This window comes from Eleutherodactylus coqui, chromosome 8 (genome assembly GCF_035609145.1).
Source record: "Eleutherodactylus coqui strain aEleCoq1 chromosome 8, aEleCoq1.hap1, whole genome shotgun sequence".
Taxonomy (NCBI): domain Eukaryota; kingdom Metazoa; phylum Chordata; class Amphibia; order Anura; family Eleutherodactylidae; genus Eleutherodactylus; species Eleutherodactylus coqui.
In genome coordinates this window covers 138,149,233-138,170,454 of record NC_089844.1, presented here as the reverse complement: position 1 = coordinate 138,170,454, position 21,222 = coordinate 138,149,233, and the positions used below count along the sequence as shown (strand labels likewise).

At 43.3% G+C, this 21,222-nt stretch overlaps 1 protein-coding gene across 3 annotated transcripts in view; it reads left to right on the top strand.

The window, feature by feature from the left end:
- The window catches only part of PRKCB (protein kinase C beta), a 205,785-nt gene extending 187,976 nt beyond the window's left edge, over positions 1-17,809 (top strand). For 2 of the 3 annotated variants that reach the window (XM_066576543.1, XM_066576542.1), the window contains one exon: positions 4,426-10,976. In XM_066576543.1, coding sequence (XP_066432640.1) covers positions 4,426-4,584 — 159 coding nt within the window. In that variant the 3' untranslated portion in view covers positions 4,585-10,976. Of the gene's footprint in view, positions 1-4,425; positions 10,977-17,367 lie in introns of those variants that run through there. The other variant, XM_066576544.1, reaches the window with a different exon arrangement.
- Positions 17,810-21,222: the final 3,413 nt, after the last annotated feature.

The following is a 21,222-nucleotide window of genomic DNA, read 5'->3' as shown; positions in this document are numbered from 1 at the left end:
TTGCCTTTGTGTGACCTATTTTAGCGTGAGCAGAAGAAGCTGAAGCATTCTGACAGTTTACAAGACAGCAGCAGTCTGAATAATTTAATCTTTGTAGTTTGCAGTTACATTTATTAAAAATGTACCATCTGTTTTGTTGCTTCTTTCTGAAAGGTATATAATGCGGCGTGCTTCTATTACATAACACCGCGGCATACGACCCACGGCTTTAATCACACACGTGACTGTGGTAACAAAATCACCATCCTTACAGCCCAAACAAGCATCACACGCCAAGATTACCAGTTCCATCCTGTTTTAGAGACCCCCCCCCCTTCCTCCACAATATTAGTCCTGCATCATCTACTTATGTGAATTACCATATAAAAGGCATACTTTAGGCCTGACCCATATAACGTCAGCTGTTCATACCTTTCGTGGGTCCAGCTTTACACATTCACCGTACTATGAGCTGATCAGAGGGCAACCTGCTGCTGGAACCACCAATAATCAGCCGTAATCTGTGTGATTGAGTCTGGCAGCAAGTGCTTAATTCTTTTGCAGCACCACCACAGGAGAAATGAAGTATTACAGATCGGCTGGTGAAATCAATCAGCTGTCTGGGTAATCTATGGACATGTCAGGTCCTCCAGAATGAGAGAGCCTTTTGGTAGTAGTTTTCTTTTCTGGCTAATGGATGAGGATCTCTAATTAAGATCGCCCCCACACATACAATTTAATTCCTAAAGCTCTGAGGCTCTGTCCACATCTGTTTCGGTTTCCATTTTTAACAAATCCGTCTACAATGTCATAAAGGGATTCAAGAAAGGCTGCCAAACTGAAACAGACAGAAACTTTAGGTTTCTGGGTTTTTGAGGGACCATTTTTAACGGACTGTTTTTTCATGGACCAAAAACGGAAACATTAGCCCCTGTTTGTATCACTTTGGCATCCATTTTAACGGATCTATTTATTATGTAAGTTTCTTTTTCTAGTTTCCTTCTGCGTATGCGCAAGAGAAAAACCGATCCGCTAAACCGAACAAATACGGTTGCCTGTTCACTGGCGTTGTGGTGTCCCGCGGCGGAGACACAGCCACCCGGGAGCAGGAGCCGGCAGACTGATCTCCACTGTCAGCCTATCTGACTGATAGGCTGACCGCGGAGAACCGCGCTAATTCGCAGCATGCTGCGATTTGCCGCCCGCGAGTGGAGAATCACTATGATTCTCCGCTTGTGGACAGGGGGGAAGCGCTTTCCATAGCAATGCATAAATATACTAATTACAAAAAAAGCCTATAAATGTTAAAATTATTTTTTTTAGCAAAAAAGCAGTAAAAAAAAGGTATTTAAAAAATAGCCCTTTATGTAACAGAAAAAAAATCACAGCAAAAATAATTTTGCTCGCGAAAGGAAAAAAAATAGAGCAGTTAAACCACCACATGGGTAACATCCCTAAAAAGTGTCTGGTCCTTTAGGTACAAAACATTTTTCAAAGCAGATTTTTTAAATTTTCAGGCCCTTCATTCTTAATCACTGAATCTTCTGAAGAATAGGAGTTTTCCTAGGCACATTTAAATGTCCATTTCCGCTGCTGTAGAACACCCCCCCCCCCCCCCCCCCCTCTGCTGTCGCTAAACTTGGTGGTTTATTGTATATGCAGAATCTAATCTGCAGCCTGTGGTGATGTTGAGTATGTCTCAAGTTATACTTCCCCCTTCCTTTTCTATGCTCTAATTACACTTGCTCTCATGGCAAATCTCATCTTGTCCCATTTAACACCTTCTTGTTGGCACAGGGTGTTTGGGACAGTTTGTCACAGTCAGGCAAGCATGAAGGTAAATGTGTAAATAAGAGAAGGAGAGGAGGAGCCCCGGGCTGGGGAGAACGAGGCAGAGATGTCTCTGCAGCAAATGTGGCATGTGAGACTCCATAAATGGGTCTTTATTGACCCAGAGCTGCTGTTACAATAATTATCAATAGTTGGAAGCTCAAGATGTTTTTTTCACTTAAGGCTAAGAGCAATTTGCTCCTTTTTTTCCCCAACTACCCTGAGTTGGTTTAGGTTGTGGTATTATGGTTGTCACCAGTGCCGGCACCCAGAAGTATTGTCATTTCTCCTTCCAAAAATCAACACAGGAGTGCTGGAGTACGGAGGTTTTGTGCCCTGGCAGAATACCCCCCGAAGACAGGTCTGAGTTTGCAAAGTTGGGTAAACTGCATGAAGGTTTGAAGTAACCAAGTCTTGTCTTTAAGGGACCCTCCAGGCCTGGCTGAACCACTTCTCTGACTACTTGATGCACATTGTGCATAGTATGCATTGGTAGCTTAAGACACTACATGCTGCTCTGACTGGGCAGCACTGCTTGTGCGGGTGTAGTGTCTTATACTAATGATACATACTAGTGTACAGTGTACATAGATCTTCAGAGAAGCTGTTTTGGCTATCCTTGTTTGTCCAGGTCTGGGGGGTTGCTTTAAGTACTCATTAGTGGACATGTCTTAACATTTGGATTGGGTGTAATGTATATGAAAATTTGGGGGCTGCAAGTGTAAAATGTTTGCTCAGTTTCTTACAAGTAGAGTGGAACCCCTTTGAGACAACCACCCTTTGGTCTTCTAAGAGACCTGATCTCCTCAAACAGGAGGTTGTTATACAGAGGACATAGGGAAATGAAAAGGTTGGTCCTATGCAGATGTTTCGCTGTATTACGTTTGCAGAGCCTATAACCTCTAGAAGTGTAGCATGCAAAGCCTATATCAGAGCAGGTAAGGTTACTTATTGGCTTAACATGAGAAATGCTTGTTAGCAGAACCCAAGAATAGTAAGATAGTGTATTATCAGCATCACAAATCTTGGCTACCAGCTGCCTCCTTCCAAGAACGAGAACATTTGTTGTCTTCAGGGTGGCTCTAGTCAAGACTGCTTTTCTTTTTGAATATAAACTAGATAACTCAAGAGCAATCCCCTATGGCACTACTACTTAGATGGGGGTAGCTTAGACATGACTTTTATCATGGGGTGACCAGAAGGGTTGTCACATCTCTTCATCCACAGCAATAGAAGGAATCTAGGATTTTCTAGTCTGGATGGAAGACCCGCCCACGAGGAGCCTTGAGGAATATGGGAATGTGGAAATTTAATTTAGAGACTGTTTTCAGAATTAAAGCTCCCTTCATAGCATATTTATATAGTTAGGTTGTGTTTGCACCTAATATAAATATGTTTTGCATATAATCACTCTTTATCTACATAATCAGCTCCCTAAGACTCGCATATTGTTTGTCACAGTAAAGTCCTGTTAGTTTGATACTGCATGTCTTATTTTTTGTTTTCATGTTCCCCAGCCTTTCCCGAGTTTAATTAGAAGCTACCCTGTGACATAAAATTTGATCAATCACATCCTTTGTCAATTCCCACATGTCGCTTTTATGTTGTCTCTCTGTTTTGCATCTATGTTGCTTTCAATGTAAAGAAGTCTTGATGGCTTCAGATCTGTATATTTTCTGTTCTTGGTGCCCTGTGGGTAACTGCATTCTTATCTATTAAAGCAGCTGTACATGGAAGATGTCTCCAAATGTTTATGGTTAGCTCGTTTTACCCCAAAAAATAGCACCACCCTTGTCCACAGACTGTCTCTGGTATTGCAGTCGAGGTCAATTCACTGGAAAAAGCAGAGCTGCAATACCAGGTGTGGCTCATGGACTGAAGTGGTGCTACTTCACTGGAGGGATAAACAAAAAGTAGAGCCCTTTATTTCCCACTCATCCAGCCCCTTTAAGATTTCAGTCTATTAATTCAACATTGTAATCTTAGCTTGAGAGATTGGACTCTTAAAGTGACAGTCTTGGACTAGTTTCAGACATAATGTGGATATGTTTTAGTGTCCATATCATGAACGCAAAATCCAGTCTTCAAAACTCCTCCCTCGCCAACCCACTGGTTCTACTGAAGATCAGCATATCTCCCCATGATGATCTAAGTCCATTACAGTAGAACTATGGGAGGGGGTGTATCTGCCGTAATATCAGACACTAAAATCTGGCGTCACTATTGCCACCTGAAACTGGCCCTACTTTGGAGTGTTTGGGGTCTAGGGCATATATTAGTGCTGTTGCCCATAATATTCTAGTGTTTCAGTAGTGCAGACCACATTTTGGAAACAGCGATCTGACTGGTTGTCAGGGACAACACTGCTGTTTTGCATAAATTTACATACAGTAACTATTCGCCAACCTCCAGTGCTTCCATGTCTCGCTTGTCTTTAGAACCCATCAGGGCCTACCATTCTATCTGAAGCCATTACTGTGATGTTCTTGATTATTTTTTACCTTATCGGACTTCTTTCTTCTAGATGCAATGTTCCTTTCTCCTTTCCTTTGACATTTTCTTTGGTTTTATTTTTACATTTCCCATAGTTTGTTTTTCTCCCCCCTCCTCCCATAGTGCGGCCGAAACGCTGAGAACTTCGACCGATTTTTCACCCGCCATCCACCAGTGCTAACTCCACCCGACCAGGAGGTCATCAGGAACCTCGACCAGTCAGAATTTGAAGGATTTTCCTTTGTTAACTTTGAATTTGAAAAACTGGAGGTGAAAGACTAAACGGTTCGAGTTGCCCCCTTCCCCACGTTACATACAGGGGCCTTTACATGTGTAATCCGTCCCGGGGTGGCATGCTCGCCCCCAAATTGTTGAGTATTCATAACCATGCCATCTTGCTGAGTATGTCTGACACAGCCTTGCTGTGTATGTAGAGCCCTGTTGTTGATTCCTTGTGTACCCCTTAAGATGTGAAGACAGAGAGGCAATGTGTTAAGTCACATGACCAAGACGATGCATTGGCTAGGTAGACCGTTAAGACTTATCAAAGGCCAAACTCCTCCCTGGGACAAGAGGACTATGTATTCTCTCTATAAACAGGTAGAAAAAAAAGAAGTCGATCCTGTTGTGTGGCCCTGGTAGAGCGTGTTTTTCTTGTCAAGCTCCAAATCTACAGAACATAAGGGTTCTACTAAAAATGAAGAGGTACCTAGATGTAGACATGACACCATACCTCACAGTTCTACTGCTCGTGCATTAACCACATCCTTGCTGGGGGAGGCCAAGTAGGATGCTCAGTCTGAAGTTTTGGTTTGTAATCTTCTGTATGCCAAGCCAAGGCAAGTCCCGGAGGTCTTCAGTCCCACTAGCCAAGGTTCTGCCAAATCTCTTGTGATATCACAAGCTCAGTTTTGTTTCTTCCCTTATCTCTTAAGCTCCATGTTTTCAGAGCTGTGTGCCCGCGTTACACGGTATATTTCCAAAGGGGCCAAAGCCTATCGATGACATAAAAATTCAGCAGATGTTCCTGTGTGTGCGTGACCCCCATCATCATCATCATTTCCGCATGAGTGAAGAAGATAATGCACTAGCACAGCGAACGCCCCAGGCTCCTCTGCAAATTGGCCAGTCGGCATGCAGCCTTAGCCAACTATTAACTCATTACCCTCTTTACATTCCTGTTCTAGAGCACAGGACCCCACACTTCCCGCCTGCTGCTCTAGCTTGCACATCAGTATTACCCCTTTTTGTAGATTTATATAAAACTCCATAGATATTTGAGAGTCAAACTTCCTTACAAATAATACACATCTCAAAAGTTTGCAGTCATGAAATTGTTGGGAGACGTTGTTTTACTTTTGGTGCAATGACCAGTGTCAAAACTCTCGAAAGAGTTCTAAAGGGCTCCACACGGAGGTGACTGCCAGGAAGGTGCTCAGGGTTGAGGCCTCCCACTGTGTATTTGCAAAGGAATGAGATGGGATCAGTCGACAGATCCAGTTCCGTTCCAGTGGAATTTAACGTTTAGCAGAATGATCCTGATGTGAGATCATTTTTTAACCATTTAGGCTCTGTTCACACAGTGGAATGTCACCAGAGTCCGCAACGACATCCACCACATTTTAGTATCCTGTTGAATGCTATGGATATCCGCGTCACAGAAAAAGAGAATTGATATGTCAATTTGTGATGCGATTAACATGTCATGGGGTGGCCGAATGCAGATTTGCCCCAATGACTGGGTCTAAATCTGCGAATCCATGTGCAAAGCTGTGGCAGAATCCTGAGACTCTGCCTTGGATTTCTGCCATAGATTAGTGTCAGGTCTGTGTTGGAATGATACTGTGTGAACAAGGCCTAAAGGTATGTTCACATGGCAGATTTTAGCATAATGATGCACATTTGATATGGAATCTGCATGGATTCTAAGTTTTCCATTCATTTGAATGGGGATCCATGCTGTAATCTACGTCATTTCTTGACGCGGATCCTACGTTGGGAAATCTGCACTTGGATTTGATCATTAAAAAGGGCTAAATCTGCATGTGGATTCATGGTAGTCTGATGTGCACATCCACAAATGAAGTTTGAGGCACAATCCTCACAGAAAAATCCACTGCAGATTCCACTGTGTGAACACGGCCCAAAAAGGAGTTGTATCAAGACTGAAGTTATCCACAGGACAGGGGATAACTTTGACAAGTTGGGAGTCTGACCATTGGGACCCCCAGTGATCTAGAGAATGGGGGTCCTGCAAAAATGGAGTAGAGGTTGCACAAGTGCTGCTCCATTCATTCAATGACAGCGCTGGAGTTTGCTGAGCACTCATATGACTTGACATGAAGGGTGTGGCGGTGCACACATGGGCACAGTCAGCAAACCTGTTCTTGTGATTGATGGGTGTCCTAGTGGTCAGACCATACCTGCGGATAGGGGATAGCTTTAGATCTTGGTACAACCCCTTTAAGGTCAATGGACAATATAGTGTTAATGTTGAAGGGGGGCGTGGCTCTATTTTTTTTATTTATTTTTTTAATTTTTAGAAACAAAAAAATCCTCTTTTTATATTCATTGCCCAATTTGGTTTTAGATAAACTTGCAAGGAAAAAGTCATTGAGGCCCTCTCCCAAAAAATAACTAAAAAAAAAGTTTGAGCATTACCAAGCCTAAAGGGGGTCAGAAAAGGCATAGTTAATAACTACTACCCTGTCCCGCGTCTGCTCCATAATGCTTCAGAAAATCGAGATCTAGTATATATAGATGGAGGGTTTGCTGAAGCACTTCTTCACCTGGCATTCTCCATGGTGGGAAATCCGTGCAGAGCCTTTTCTGAAGCTCACGGAGCAGTCAAGCGACTCTTGGAGAGGGCAGCACTGAGCGCCGCTGTCATGGCACTTGTGTTTCACTGTATTATAGAGTAGTGGTCTGTTACCTGTGGCTCTCCAGCTGTTGTGGACACGGCCAGGGCATTCTGGGAACAGTAGTCGCACAACAGCTGGAGAGCCACAAGTTGCAGATTACGTTAGCACTGAGGATCTCCAGGTTCCACCCGCACAGTTATTGGGGAGAAGGTCCATACAGAATGCAACAATCCATTCAAAGTTTTAAGGAAAATGTAAATTTTGATCATTTTATGCTGGAAGATTAACATTCATCTCTACCAGTGATATTTCTGCTGTTTTATAATATGTTTGCAGCCATAACCCCCAGCGGTCATAAACGGTGCTCAGATAATGAAGTATATGTGAAGAACAATCATCCAGCTCCAAGCCATGAGCAGGAGCACCGCATCGGCCTGTTGCTTCGGCTGAATTAGTGACATTGTAATGGAGCCTATGTGGCTTTAATAAAGCTCTTTTTATATTTTTACTTCATCTCTTGGAGCTGGATGTTTATTCTACACATCGTTGGGTCTGTCCAAACTCCGGAGTGAAGGAGGGGAGTATCTAGGTGAGCTGGTTACGTATAGAGCATAGGCTTAATTGACCAAGAGGGTGGGGACTTTGCATGTTTTTGTCCATATGGGCGATCCTATGGAAGAAATATTTGGAGGGGGAATTAAAACCAGCATTTCAAGTACTCATTTAAATAAGTTCCCCATAGGAGCAAGATGTACCTAATGTATTACGTAGTGCATGCCTCTTAAGGGATCTTTCACAAGGGACGGAATAGGCCCCAAGATGCACCTCAAGCAAATTCCACACCAAAATCCGCAGGCCACCTACGGCTTTTGATACGGGATTGAAAACAGCTTAAAACCTGCCTGCAATTCTGCATCAAAATCCACAGATAGACCTGCAGGTTTTGATGTGGATTTGGCTTAATTCCATCCCATGTGCTAGGCCTCTAATTCATTAGGCACATCTCAGGCTGTCATTGCGCTTAGAAGAAATCTGGCTGGAATGATCCCCGGCCCATTCCACGTCATTCACTGAGCGATGTCGTGCCTATGTAAAAGCACAGGAACAATCATCGCTAGGATAGCCTTTTTGGGCATCTGCACTCAACAGGTCGTCCTGTGTAAAAGGGCCCTTCTTCAGTCTGTTGGCTGGAAGGCTACACCCCCTCCTGATAAGCCATTCCCCTTTTATTAAAACTGCTGTGCGCAGCTTGAATTTTAGAAAGTTGCAGATTTTTTGCGTAAGTCTTGCACCAAAATTTGCAACATTTTAACTCCAGTATTGCAATGTTAAACACCCCCCCCTTCATTGTGTATCCATTGAAAACTACTCAAAGGTCATGGCTGCGAGGGGGCAGCATAGCATGCAGCTTATCCAATCAGTCTGCTGCCTCCGATATCTAAACACCCTGGTTAAGGGTACTTGTACACCGGACAACTGTTAGGCACTTAAGCACCCAACAGCCGCACGATTATTGCTCCTGTGCATTCATACCGGAGCAGCGATCATTCATTGAATGGAGGCGGTGCGGGCCGGAGATCTCTTCCAGCCACTCGCCCCCATGTAGAGTAAACAGGCAGTTGTTCATAGGTGTATGACTGCCTGTTTAAACAGGCTGCAGTGGCTTGGTCTTTAGGTAAGCTAAAAGCCAATTGACTCCAGCTATTCCTGCTCGCTTGCCCTGTTAGGTCCCTGGTTTAAATGGCCTGTAGCCTAAGGCAGAGTGGCTTGTTAACACAGGGGCAACTGTTGTCCATAGACAAAGTGGGACTTTCATCATCACATGACTTCACAAGTAGCGTAATATGGTGCATTTCAAGCAGTCCTTTAGCCTTGGGCCACAGCAACACACAGCAGGCTGCCATCCTTCTAGTAACCATGCTACAGTGTTTTAAATGGCATATGGCACATATAGCAAAACTAAATATACAATGAAATGGTATCCAACTCCGACCCTTGTAGCCACAGACTCTCACATCACTTCTTGACTACCTCCAATAACACAGTGACCATTACATGTGCTCTTCTATAAGACGCCTGATTATTATAGAACCCCTATAATTTGTTGGCTCCGGTTTTCATATAGGATCTGAGGCCTGAAGCACAGCGAAGTATTAAAGTGTCTACACTGGATGTATAGGCGCATGCTGCCATAGCAAACAAAATCCCACTGTTTCATGTGTGCACTATATAAAAATATAGTGGTCAATGGCTTAAAGGGACCCTCCAGGCCTGGAGAAACAAAGATGGCTGAACTGCTCCTCTGACTACCGCTGCACACAGTGCATAGTATTCGTTGGTAGTCCAAGACGCTACATGCTGCTCTGACTGGCCGGCACTGCTCACATGGACAGCACTGGTTAATTAAAGTAGGTGTAGTGTCTATTAATGATGTATACTAGTGTACTGTGTGCATCAGGTAGTCAGAGAAGCGGTGCAGCCATCTTGGTTTCTCTGGGCCCGGAGGGTCATTTTAAGTAGCAATCCCTTAAATGGGTATTCCTCAGACATGAAGTTATCCTTTACCCGCAGGATAGGGGATAACTAGCTGATCGGTGAGACCACCCCGGGAGTCCTGTGTCGCACGAGAGACTGACAGAATGAATAAAGCAGCAGCATGCACGCTTGATCACTGCTCTATTCATTTGAATAGGAGTGCAAAATATAACCAAGTTCAAGCGCTCATCAATCTCTGGCGCTCTGATTGAAATGAGTAGAGCGGTGGCCAAGCATGCACACTGCTGCTCGATTCATTTTGCCAGCCTCTTGGGAGACATGAGACCCTCATTCTGAGGATCGGTGGGGGTCCTAGCACCCGTTTCCCCACCAATTAGCTAGTTATTCCCTATCCTTCAGATAGGGGACAACTTAATATCACTGGAATACCCTTTTTAAGCAAATGTCAGAATAGGGGCGCAGCGATTACCTGCTGTTCTGCTGACAGCCTATAGGCTGCTGTCATAAAACAATATGTATGTGCAGTTCTGATGACATTTTATTATGGAATTGCTATCTAAGTAGTTCATAAAATGGAATTTTTATTCGCCTGTCTGTTGTAGGACCAAAATGATGTTGAATAACTTCTAGGGATATATTTACATGGGCGATTTCCTTGCCCGAGTTCCCTCGGATTGCGATATGAATGGAACTCGCAGGAGAAAATAACCCATTATTTTCTATATATTTATACACATGGGTGATTTTTCTGTCGGGTCAAGATAGAAAAATTGCAGATGTGATTTAAAATTTTTCCTATTGGTACGACATGCAATGTGTTTTTCTCGCAAAACGCATTGCAGTTGCCAGGAAAATCGCATGTTTACAAGTGCGATCTCACTCGCTCATGTAAAGGCAGCCTAAATCTAGCTTTACAGTGGTCCGAGCTTTGTTTCTCTAATACAACACCCCCAACTCTTGTACATAGAGTTAATATGAGGGAGCTGAGAGGTTTATTGTATGCAGTGCTATTCTGTGTATAAGCTGTATGCAGTGAGCTCCCCCTAGTGGCGGCTGCGGTCATGCCTGTTGTAGTAGATGGGATTGGGGTGATTGGTGGATGAGCAGCATGGCAGAGGAGTCTTATTGTGGCATCTGATCTTCCAGTATAAGGGACTTCTCCTTTTTTACCATTTTTTGTATATGATTTCCTTAGTCCAGACTATTTTCAGCACACAATGTTTCCGGGACCTTCTGTTGGGAGACTGTTTATCCTCTGTATAAATGTCTTGTGCCAGTTTAACTTTTCGTACTAATAAAAATTGAATTTATGCCCAATGTGTTTCCAACTGGTTAGGACCTATCCATGAATAAGGTTCCCGGGTGGAGGATGCGCCTGCAGTTTGTGTGTTACCAGACGTCATTAAGAAATTAAATTGTAATTATTTTCCCAACAACTAAATTATTGGGTTTTTGAGAAACTTACCAGAATGAGAAGCTGACATCAATGGTTGTTAAGCAAGATGGGATTTGAGTCTGTGCTGCATAAAGAGAACCAGTCGCCACCTATGAGCATGGTAAACTAAGTTCTGGTGCCCATAGGGCAGGTCCTGAGGGGTCTAGGGCTGTACTTATACTTACCCAGCTCCCCATTCCCATGTTGTTACCAGTGGTTGTCGGCATGCAGGCCATCATAATAATGGCAGTGTGCCAACAGCCTGCAGAGTTAAGACCACTGCACTGTCCAGGTAAGTATAAAAGGTGCATTCCCCAAACTCCTTGGGACCTGCTCTTCGAGCACCTTAACTTAGGTGGCGACAGGTTCCCTTTAAAGAACTCAATGGATGAACAACATCCTAAAATGACCATCCAGTCCCGGGATAACATTTCTCCAGGGACCGGAGGTGTGTAGTTATATTACCCAGTGTTGTCCTTTAGTCCTTGTTCAGTCCCTGATCCCCAATTCTCAGGACCCCTTTTCATATTTCCAAGACAGCGGTGGAATTTCTTAGACTATCAGTTATATACGGAGCATTAGTCTGAGACATTACATACTACCGTGAGGGGCCCCAGTAAGAAACTGATTGGCAGCTGACCCTATAGCAAGGACGACATTGGGTCATATAACTGCACACCTCCGGGCCATGGACAAATTTTGAATTTATTCAAGGAATTCCAAACTATTTCTGCTCCCCTCCTAACCTCATGATTATTTCCTGTTGCTTGTTTAGCACTGACCTATTCTGCAGCACTGTAAAGAGATTGTCATCCTTCATATTCTAATTTCCTGCACACTGATAAGGGGCAAACACCCCGAAACAGCTGTCTGGATCCGCGTCAGATGTATGGTTTTCTGGCTTGGTTTCCTATTTCCAATCATTGTTTTAAAGACTTCTTTAAAGAGTCGTGCCTTGATTTGAAGAAATGCTGCCATCCAATAGGTGGCGCTGCAGAGGTATTGGTCCATCTTCCATATTTGCATATATTACCCAGAGGAGCATGCATGGCATTAACCCTTTGCAATCAAATTTTGGATTCAGGGTTTTCTAGGGGGGTTTCTCTTTCTCCCATTATACAATGGCGCCATCTGCTGGCTAGAGCCAGTACCGCGGTGTGGGACATGCTGGAGAGGCCCCTGACAACAGAGTGGCCAGTAATATACAGTAAGAATACCCTGCCGGACGTCTTCAGACATCGGAGCTGTACAACCTTCAATCAGAATGTCTTTAGACGTTAGACAGTGGATTGGAAAGGGTTAAAAGTCTCCTCGCTCACCTCTCATGTGTCTTATCACACCCCTTTTGGGTGTTTTCCTTAGGGAGAGATGACACCCCATCCGACCTAATTTCCAGGCACGCACTGAGACCGGTATATATTTGCAATGTGCATGTGTTTTGATACTGACCTTAGTCAGATCTGAACCCAGGACCTCAGTGCTGACCACTAACCCGCTGTGCTAAACTAAATAGTGACTAAAAATTGACTAAATCTGACTTCAGAGAAGTGACAATTTGAATAAAAAGGGATGTTTTCCATGACAGGGCTTGAACTGTCCCTTGCTTTAGGATTTTGGCAGGAGGTTTGGATAAGGTGACGGAGAAGCTGTGACATTGGACTGGTAATGTACTCGGATCTACAGCCATGGAGTCTAATTCTATATTTATTGATACCGATGACCTCATCAGAGACAAGATTGTGTTACATACAGCCATCATGGCCCACCGACACCAGTGATTAGATGACACGGCCATGTGACAACATGTCACTGGACACAATAAGGGAGACCTATCAAAATTGGTTGAAAGGAAACATTAAGCCATGGTCCATAGCAACCAGATACCAGCATTTTTTTAGAAGCCTTTTTGAAAACAAAAGCTGCAGCCTGATTGGTTGGTATGGGCAACTGTTCCATTTTGTTTTGATAAATCTTCCCCAATGTCTCTATGGACAGTGATATAGGGGAACTATTAGCAGGAGACAGAAGACATTGTATGGTAAGTACAGTCATTAAACAAAGTTATTCAACCACCCAACTGCAAATTAGTTTTATAATGGGGGATCCTTGAAAAAAAAAAAACAATTTAAATGGCTTAATACAACTAATAGAACAAGCGGTTTCGCCAAATTCACCACAATACGACACTTTTAAAGACTACTCAGAATTATTCACCCATTCATGATAAGGGTCCTTAGTACTTAGTAGAGACCCTTTTACTGTTCTGATCTGCTGCAGACATGAGGCATCACCAGACAGCAGCTTCTGACAGCGTTCCTGAGGGATCTCATCCCGTTCCTCATGCAATGGCCTCCAGTTCACTAATATTCTTGGGTTTGCGTGCTGCAACCGCCTTCATATCCCACCAAAGATTCTCTATGGGGTTCAAGTCCGGTGACTGACAGAATCTTCCAGGACTTCTGAAGCCAAGCCTTGGGGGACTCTCAGGTATTCTTGGGATCATTGTCCTGTTGGAAGGTCCAATGACACCCAAGCTTCAGTCTTCTCCTATTATCTCCGGATATTTGATTGAATCCATCATCCCTCCACACATTGCAGGTTTCCAGTGCCAGGGGAAGCCAGACAGCCCTGGAGCATCACCAAGCCACCGTCATGCTTCACTTTAGGCAGGAGGGTCTTTCCCGTCCATAGGCCTGAAAAGTTCCAGTTTTCTTTAATCGCTCCACAAACAGAATCCCAAACTTCTGTGGCTTATTTATATGGTTTTGCGCATGTTGGAGCTGACTTGTTTTGGACTTTTGGGTGTACATCTTGGAGTACGGGCATGAAGACCTTCAGCTTTTAGTATGTGCCTTACTGTGAAAATGGTACCCACCAAGTCTTATTTTGCAGTCACTTGAGGTTTTTGATCACCTGCCTCCTCAGGAATCCGGTGGCAGTTAGTGATGGCTTCCTGCTTCTCCCCACGCCAAGGTCATGTAATCAGTGTTCCTTTAACTTTGAACTTGTGAACTGCTTCCAACTGAATCTAAAGGAACATTAAGCATCTTTCCTAGCTTTTTGTATCCTTTTTCTTGTTTTCACAAGGCACTGATCTCTTTTCTTGGAGTACCAGCACTTGCATTTCGGAGTGCTCCTGCTCCGTGGGCTGTGTTTGACTCCTTCCAGCAGTTGAAGACGACCTGTATAGCACTACATGGGGCTATCTTCAGCTGCTGGAAGCAGCCGAAAACAGCTGACGGAAAAGGAGCGCTCCGAAGTGAAAGTGCAGGTACTTTTTGATCTCTTCACTTGGCCACATTTATAATTTGCCAGTTATGGGCCGTTTCACACCGGCAATAAAATCATGTGATGCGAGAGTGAGTACAAAAAAGCAGAAAACCATTATTTTCAATGGATTCCTTCACATTAGCGGTGTTTTCGCTGAGGCGATGCCGCAAGAGAAAAAAGTCGCAGCATGACCTATCTTTCTGTGATAAGCGTTTTTTTTTTATCTCCCATGTTTCGCTATGGAGCCTCCTTTTTATCGCAATGTACAAACTTGTGATTTTCGTGCGATGCGTTTTTAACGTTAGAAAGTCCTATTGATTTTTGTGATTAAAAAAAAAAATCACGTGATTTTATCGCCAGTGGCAGTGATGTGAGATTATTCTTACAAAAAAGTATTGCTGACTCTCAAAGAAGCGATTTTGCCTCAATTTTTCTCGTGGCGAACGTCTGTGTGAAACTAGCCTACATATCACAAGGCAGTTCAGGTATTTGGTGTGGTTTATCTCGAGTACACCTAATGCAACTAATGAAGTCCTTGATTAGTTACTCCAGGTGTGCTTTTGAGACAATACCTGATTTGCAAATGTGTGCTCTTATGAGGGGTTCTTTTCAGGGGGTTGAACAATTCTGAGACTGCAGTATTCCTTGAAAGTGGCATTTTGGGCTGAATTTTGACAAGTCACTGTTCATTTAAACAGCTCAACGCAACTATTTGTTTTTTGCAAACCGCTTAAAGTTTGTAAATTTGGCAGATAAACCTAATTTGCGGTGGGGGTTAAATAATTTTGAGTGCAGCTTTATATTACAAAGCTGTTTATTTAATTACAATCTAGGCTTCTTTTACACCAGCATTATGGGAGCAGAAAAACGGAATCTGCAGGCTGAACGGATCCATTCTATGTCTGAACAGACCATATTGACTATAATGGGGTCCGTTCCGTCTTCATTTGGCTGTCCAGCCCTTTTCCAGACAAAATACTGCAACATGCGCTATTTTATCCAGGAGTTTTACGGAAATCAGCAATGGAGGCTCTGAACAGAACCTACAATTCTGATGTGAACGCAGCCCAAGGCTGGGCTATGTGTCCCGCGTATTAACGTGCGTATTTTTTATGCGCATAAAATACGCAGTACAGCGCAAATCTAAAAGGACTAATGTCTTGGTGTACAGCAGAATTTCTTCACATTGGGATTATTGTCAAACATTTCCAGTAACTGGTTAACGATGGAAACTGAGGAACGTCATCAATGGGACCGATGCAGGTTAGTGGAAGGAAGGGGGGGCTACGGTGGGTTAAGCAATAAGCTCAGCCATCTTTGATGGTAGCTCTAGTAGTAACCCTGAGGGCGCAGCTAGAGGAGTGCCCGCTCTGTAATATCCCTATACTGTGAGAGAGATCACCGGGGCCTACATTCGTACAGCGTGCTCTGTGTAGCATGGTAGAACGGTTGTCATGGTAACTGTCAGAACATGTGAGCTCTGGGCATCTTGTAGAGAGATGGGTGAAGATCTGCTTTTGCTGCAGGGATTTAACCCTTCGTGCTAATAGAGGCGATTCATCTCAGGCTGGGAATGTCCTTCTGCTCTTATGCAAGTCTAGCTGGAGCCGAACGCGTAAGACGACGAGTGGTTTATAGATGGGAATGCGTTACAACATGTTTCTGATCACACGGAGTCCAGAGGTCTTCTTGACTGTTGGGCTCACATGGGGTCAAAGGATGATCCTTTGCACATCCTATCAAGCTACAAATTGTATTCGCCCCACAACACCCATGTGCTCAAACTAATGGCTGCAGGACCAAATCTTAAAGTGACCCTCCAGGACTGGATAAACAAAGATGGCCACACCAGCTTCTCTGACTACCTGATCTACTTATGCACGGTGTTTAAGATGCTACTTTGATTGGCCAGCACTCCTCATGTGGGCAGAAATGGTTAATCAGATCAGCGTGACTACCGATGGATGCTAATGCACAATGTTCATCAGCTAGGCGGATAAGTTGAGTGGCCGTCTTTGTTCCTTCAGATCTGGAGGGTCGCTTTAATCATTTTGGTTACCTGAAGCTAATTATAGGGATCGTACAGGGTTACAAAAACATTGCGGCTTTCTAACAAAAACATTGCCACACCTGCCCGCAGGTTGTGTGTGGTATTGCAGTTCAGCTCTGTTCATTCCAATGCTATACTAGACACAACCCACCGCTTTTGGTGGGGGAAAATAAAATACGCCATGTTTTTCTAATTTTATCCTACTCCAAAAAAGTGGGTAGAGCTTGGCCAAAGAGGATAGTGCCTGCCATAGCCAGACAGATTTTCTTAAATTTATGCAAGAAACTAGTGTAAATTATAGTGCAACTTTTACTCTAGCTCATATCTGACATAGATTTCATTTTTCTGTTGAACACACAGACAAAGATAAACCTAAAAGCAAAAAAAAAAAAAAAAATTAAGGAAAAACAAAACTTATGGCATTTTCACACACACTAGAATTGAGCTGTAGTTCTAAAAAACAAAAAAATCCCACAATTTGAGCATTTTTTTTCATTTGGCCCAAGCAGTATTAAGGTCGTAATGTATCTGCTGTTCCTCACATTTGTTGAGAGTTCTGTACAAGTTGATAGCTGTTTGGCTATTTTGTGTTAACTGAGTTTAAACCGTTCGGGGAAACTAGTTCCAAGTTTTTTAAAGAATTTTGCTGATTTAATTTTTTGTAAGATTTATGAACCTGCTTGGATGAGGATTGTGATATGTTACAAGTTTCTGAATGCAGTGGAGGGTGTGACAGAACGGTATGATGGAAGCTGGTGTGATTGTATTGGTTTGCTCCCATCATTTCCATGAACATCAAAAAGTTTCCGCTAGGTTGGACGAATCAAGTCAAAATTGCAATAAACCATCAATTTTTTATTGCAAAATGGCCACATTTCGCCATCCCATCCATCTCTCTCCTGTCCTGCCATCTCTCCGATAACAAAGAGTTTGTTCACTTCTTACTTCTGCAGAAGGACAAGAGGGACACCTCTAACTTTGACAAGGAGTTCACCCGTCAGCCCGTAGAGCTCACTCCCACAGACAAACTCTTTATCATGAACCTGGATCAGAATGAGTTTGCCGGATTTTCGTACACAAACCCGGAGTTTGTTATCACTGTGTAGTTCAAGGCGAAACCTCTGCCAGGAACCATCAGACCCAACTATGACCTGGTGGGTAAGGGTCTCACCCTTGATGCCAGTAGAGTTGTGTTACAGGGCTCTCAAGATTTTATTAGGGCTGAACATTAATCATTCTATATGCAATTAAGGTAGTCCTGGACCAGTCCCAGAAACCAGGCAGCTATGATGTCCGAAAAAATACACGTATATATATTTACACAATGCGGATCCTTGGCAAGTCGCTCTTGAATATCCAAGCAAATGTCTTGATGTGAAAACTGCTTCAGAATTCTCAACACTAATATAGCAGAGATGCGTTTATTTGGCACAACTCATTGTGAAATTAGTGTGTTATCTGTGGTTTTACATGGGACTGCAGCACATGTCCACAGCATTGTTTTTCTAAATAGGTAAAAATTCCAGATTGATATGATTTTATAACATCTTTAGAGCTCCATTGTTACTGATGCAGAGCTCAAAAACCTCTGCATAGATATAGTTAAATTATAAAATTCTAGCTACTGGCAGCCACCACTAGAGGGAGCTTCTGTTTATACATTGAACTCAATAACTGTATACAGTGAGCTCCCTCTGGTGGTGGCTGCAAGAAGGCAATGTTATCATGTAACACTATTTCTATACAGGGGAGTAGGAGCTCTGTTTCAGGAAAATGGAGCTCCAACTGCTATAGATAAGATATTGAATTAGCATGAAATGTCGGTCCTAAAATGACAATAATTAAAGGGGTTATCCCTCGATAGTAAGTTAAACCCTATCCTCCGGATAAGAAATCACTTGCGGATTAGACACCCTAGAACAGAGCTCCTGCATGTCCTGACGCCGGCAGTGACAGCCGCTTATGTGCTCCATTCATTTCAGTGGAACCACCAGAGAGAACAGAGTTCAAGTACTTGACTTTTTCCGGAGATCCCATTGAAATGAATGACACCCATGTGCAACCGCTGCTGCCCACACAACAGGACTCGCTGTAGCCTCGTTCTAGGGTGGTGGTTCCAACAGTTGGAACCCCTGCTAATCGGCAAGTTATCCCCTATCCTGTGGATAAGGAATAACTTTCATCAGATAACCCCATTATACGTGGAGATTCATCTTACTGTCAGTCTTGCCATCCAATGTCTTCCCGCTGACTACTAGCACATGAAGTTCAGTCGTCCTTTCTCCTGTACCGGTTGTCCTTGTTTTATACTTTCACTCCACAGCGGCATGACTTTTACTACATATTCTATTGTTGACTGAACAAAAGGGATCTAAAACACAATAATTATAGATGCCTAATATGGGTCATGTCTGATATTGCAGCTCCGCTTCATTGACATGCATGTGGCTGAGCCGTAATATCCGACATAAGCTTTTGACAGGTGCGCATTGGTTTTTGGAAGAAAACAGACATGTTTTTCAAAGTCTAGACAAGCCCTGGTGAGTAAAATGACATGATTAGCTCTGCTACATCTGCACAAAAGAGCCAGTAGCTAAGAGGTTATGAATACCTGTCTTTACATTTTTAATGTATACATACTGTACATGTGGCCAGAGGTATACAGCAGGTTGGAAGACCAATCTGCAGAACCATGGGTAATTGGCCTGATGCTGTAGCCCCTGATTTGGGGGTCATCTCTGTGAGACAACTCCAAACTCTGCCTATCTATGACATCAATGACTCAAGGCGGAAAGTATTAAAGTTGTTGTATGAAATTAGAAAAACATGGCTGCTTTCTTCCAGAAATAGCGCTATAGCTGTCCATGGGCTCTGTCCGTTACTACAGCTCAGTTTCATTCACTTGAATGGGGTTCAGCAGCCATACCCGAGACAACTCATGGACAAGAGTAAAGCTCCTAGGGTACCTTCACACTTTGTGAGATCACTCCAGGCCTTCCACAACCCATACCCACAGTAATTCTGCAGGAAATTTGCAATGGCCAACGTCCACCTAAATGGCACGGATTGGGAAGTGTTTTTAATTGTGGATCAGCTACATAATGTAACCCTTGTATTTTGAGGGTTGAATTCCATAGCATATATAGACATACTGCAGATTCGTTGCGAAAAATATCCCCACCGTGAGAAGAATTTTTAGAATTCCCTCCATGAGGCTTGTACTGTAAACACTGCAGAATGTCTACTGCAATCCTTCTAGTGGAAATTCTGCAGCATTTACTATCTGTGTGAAGACGGCCTTAGTGCGCTCTTACCCGGGCACTAGTAGCTACCGCTAGCCCTCGCCATTTACCAAAAAGTGCCGGGCTGATCCTATAAGTATAGGTGCAGCCAGGGAATTAACTGCAGTGTAGAAGTGTCCTAAGGTGAATAGTGGTTTGGTCCAAAAAAAGACTCCTGCCCCCTGTATGTGACAGTCATGATTATGGCCACCTGCTCTTCTACAGTTACAAGAAAAATTAAGTAACCCCTCAGAATTACCTGGATTTCTGCATTGATTACTAATAAAATGTGGTCAGATTGTGTTTGTCTAGAAGTGTGACTTAGGTAAGTTGTACTTAGGTTAGTAAGTTGTACTGTTTATGCCTCTTATTGAGCAAATAAGAATTGCTCAGTGTTGAGGAGGAATTTTTGATCATTCCTCCCACCAAATTTGTTTCAGTTCATTACTATTTCTGGGATGCTTTGTGTGCACAGCTCCCTTCAGGTCATGGCCACAGCATCTCCATAGAGTAAAGGTCAAGAGTGACTTGGACACTCCAATACACAAAGTTTTCCACCATTGTTGAGTTACTTGACTTGTGTGCTTTGGGTCATTGTGGTGTTACATCACCCAACATTTTTACAACTTGAAGTCATGGACAACTGCCATTCCATTCTCCTGTGTGTGTGTGCTGATCCACCTTAGAATTCCTTATTCCCTCAATGATCACGAGGCGATCATACCCTGAGGGGGCAAAGCAGCCTCAAACCATTAAGCTCCTCCCATCCGGCTTCACAATTGCAATGAGTGTTGCACATTTGTGCAAAAAAAAGTTAAATTTTTGCCTTAGCCATCCATAGAACATTTCCCAGAAGCACTGTGGAACATCCATGTGGTCTCAGGCAAATTTGACAGGTTCCCTGAGAGGTTTTTTTGGACAATAGAGGCTTCCGTCCTGGTATTTCATGACCACCATTCATAGTTAATGTTTTCTAATGCTGGACACAGGACAGAGGTTTGTGCAGCATGTAGTCTCCGATAGGTCTTTTCTGTTTCCCCTGGGTTCTTTCTGACCTCTTTCAGGCTTACCCATTATGCTCTTGCAATGATTGTAAGAGGATGTGCCCACCCTAGGGAGAATAGAATAGTCCTGAATCTTCTACTTTTGTAGATATGGTAGTTTGTCTAACCATTGATGGCCTTTTCCAGCTTCTTGTGTCTCACGCCTTCTGAGGTCTTTAGAAAGTTGTTTGTATTAAGGCACAGTTCACGCTAACCAAACTTTCTTGAAAAGAACAGATTTTTCAGTAACCAGGCTTGCTGTGCCTTCATCTCATGGACAAAGCACCTGTGCAAACACACATTTCCAGTCTCATCTCCTTCATTGAAACCCCTTGTCACAAAACAATCCTCTTCAGCAAGTCATATAGGTGTGATTGTAAGGGTTGGATCTACTTCCACTCCTTTGATCCAGCACTTGTTGCAAGATGAAGCTGAGATCACACCCCAACACAGTCCTATACACCCCAAACATAAAAACTGCCAC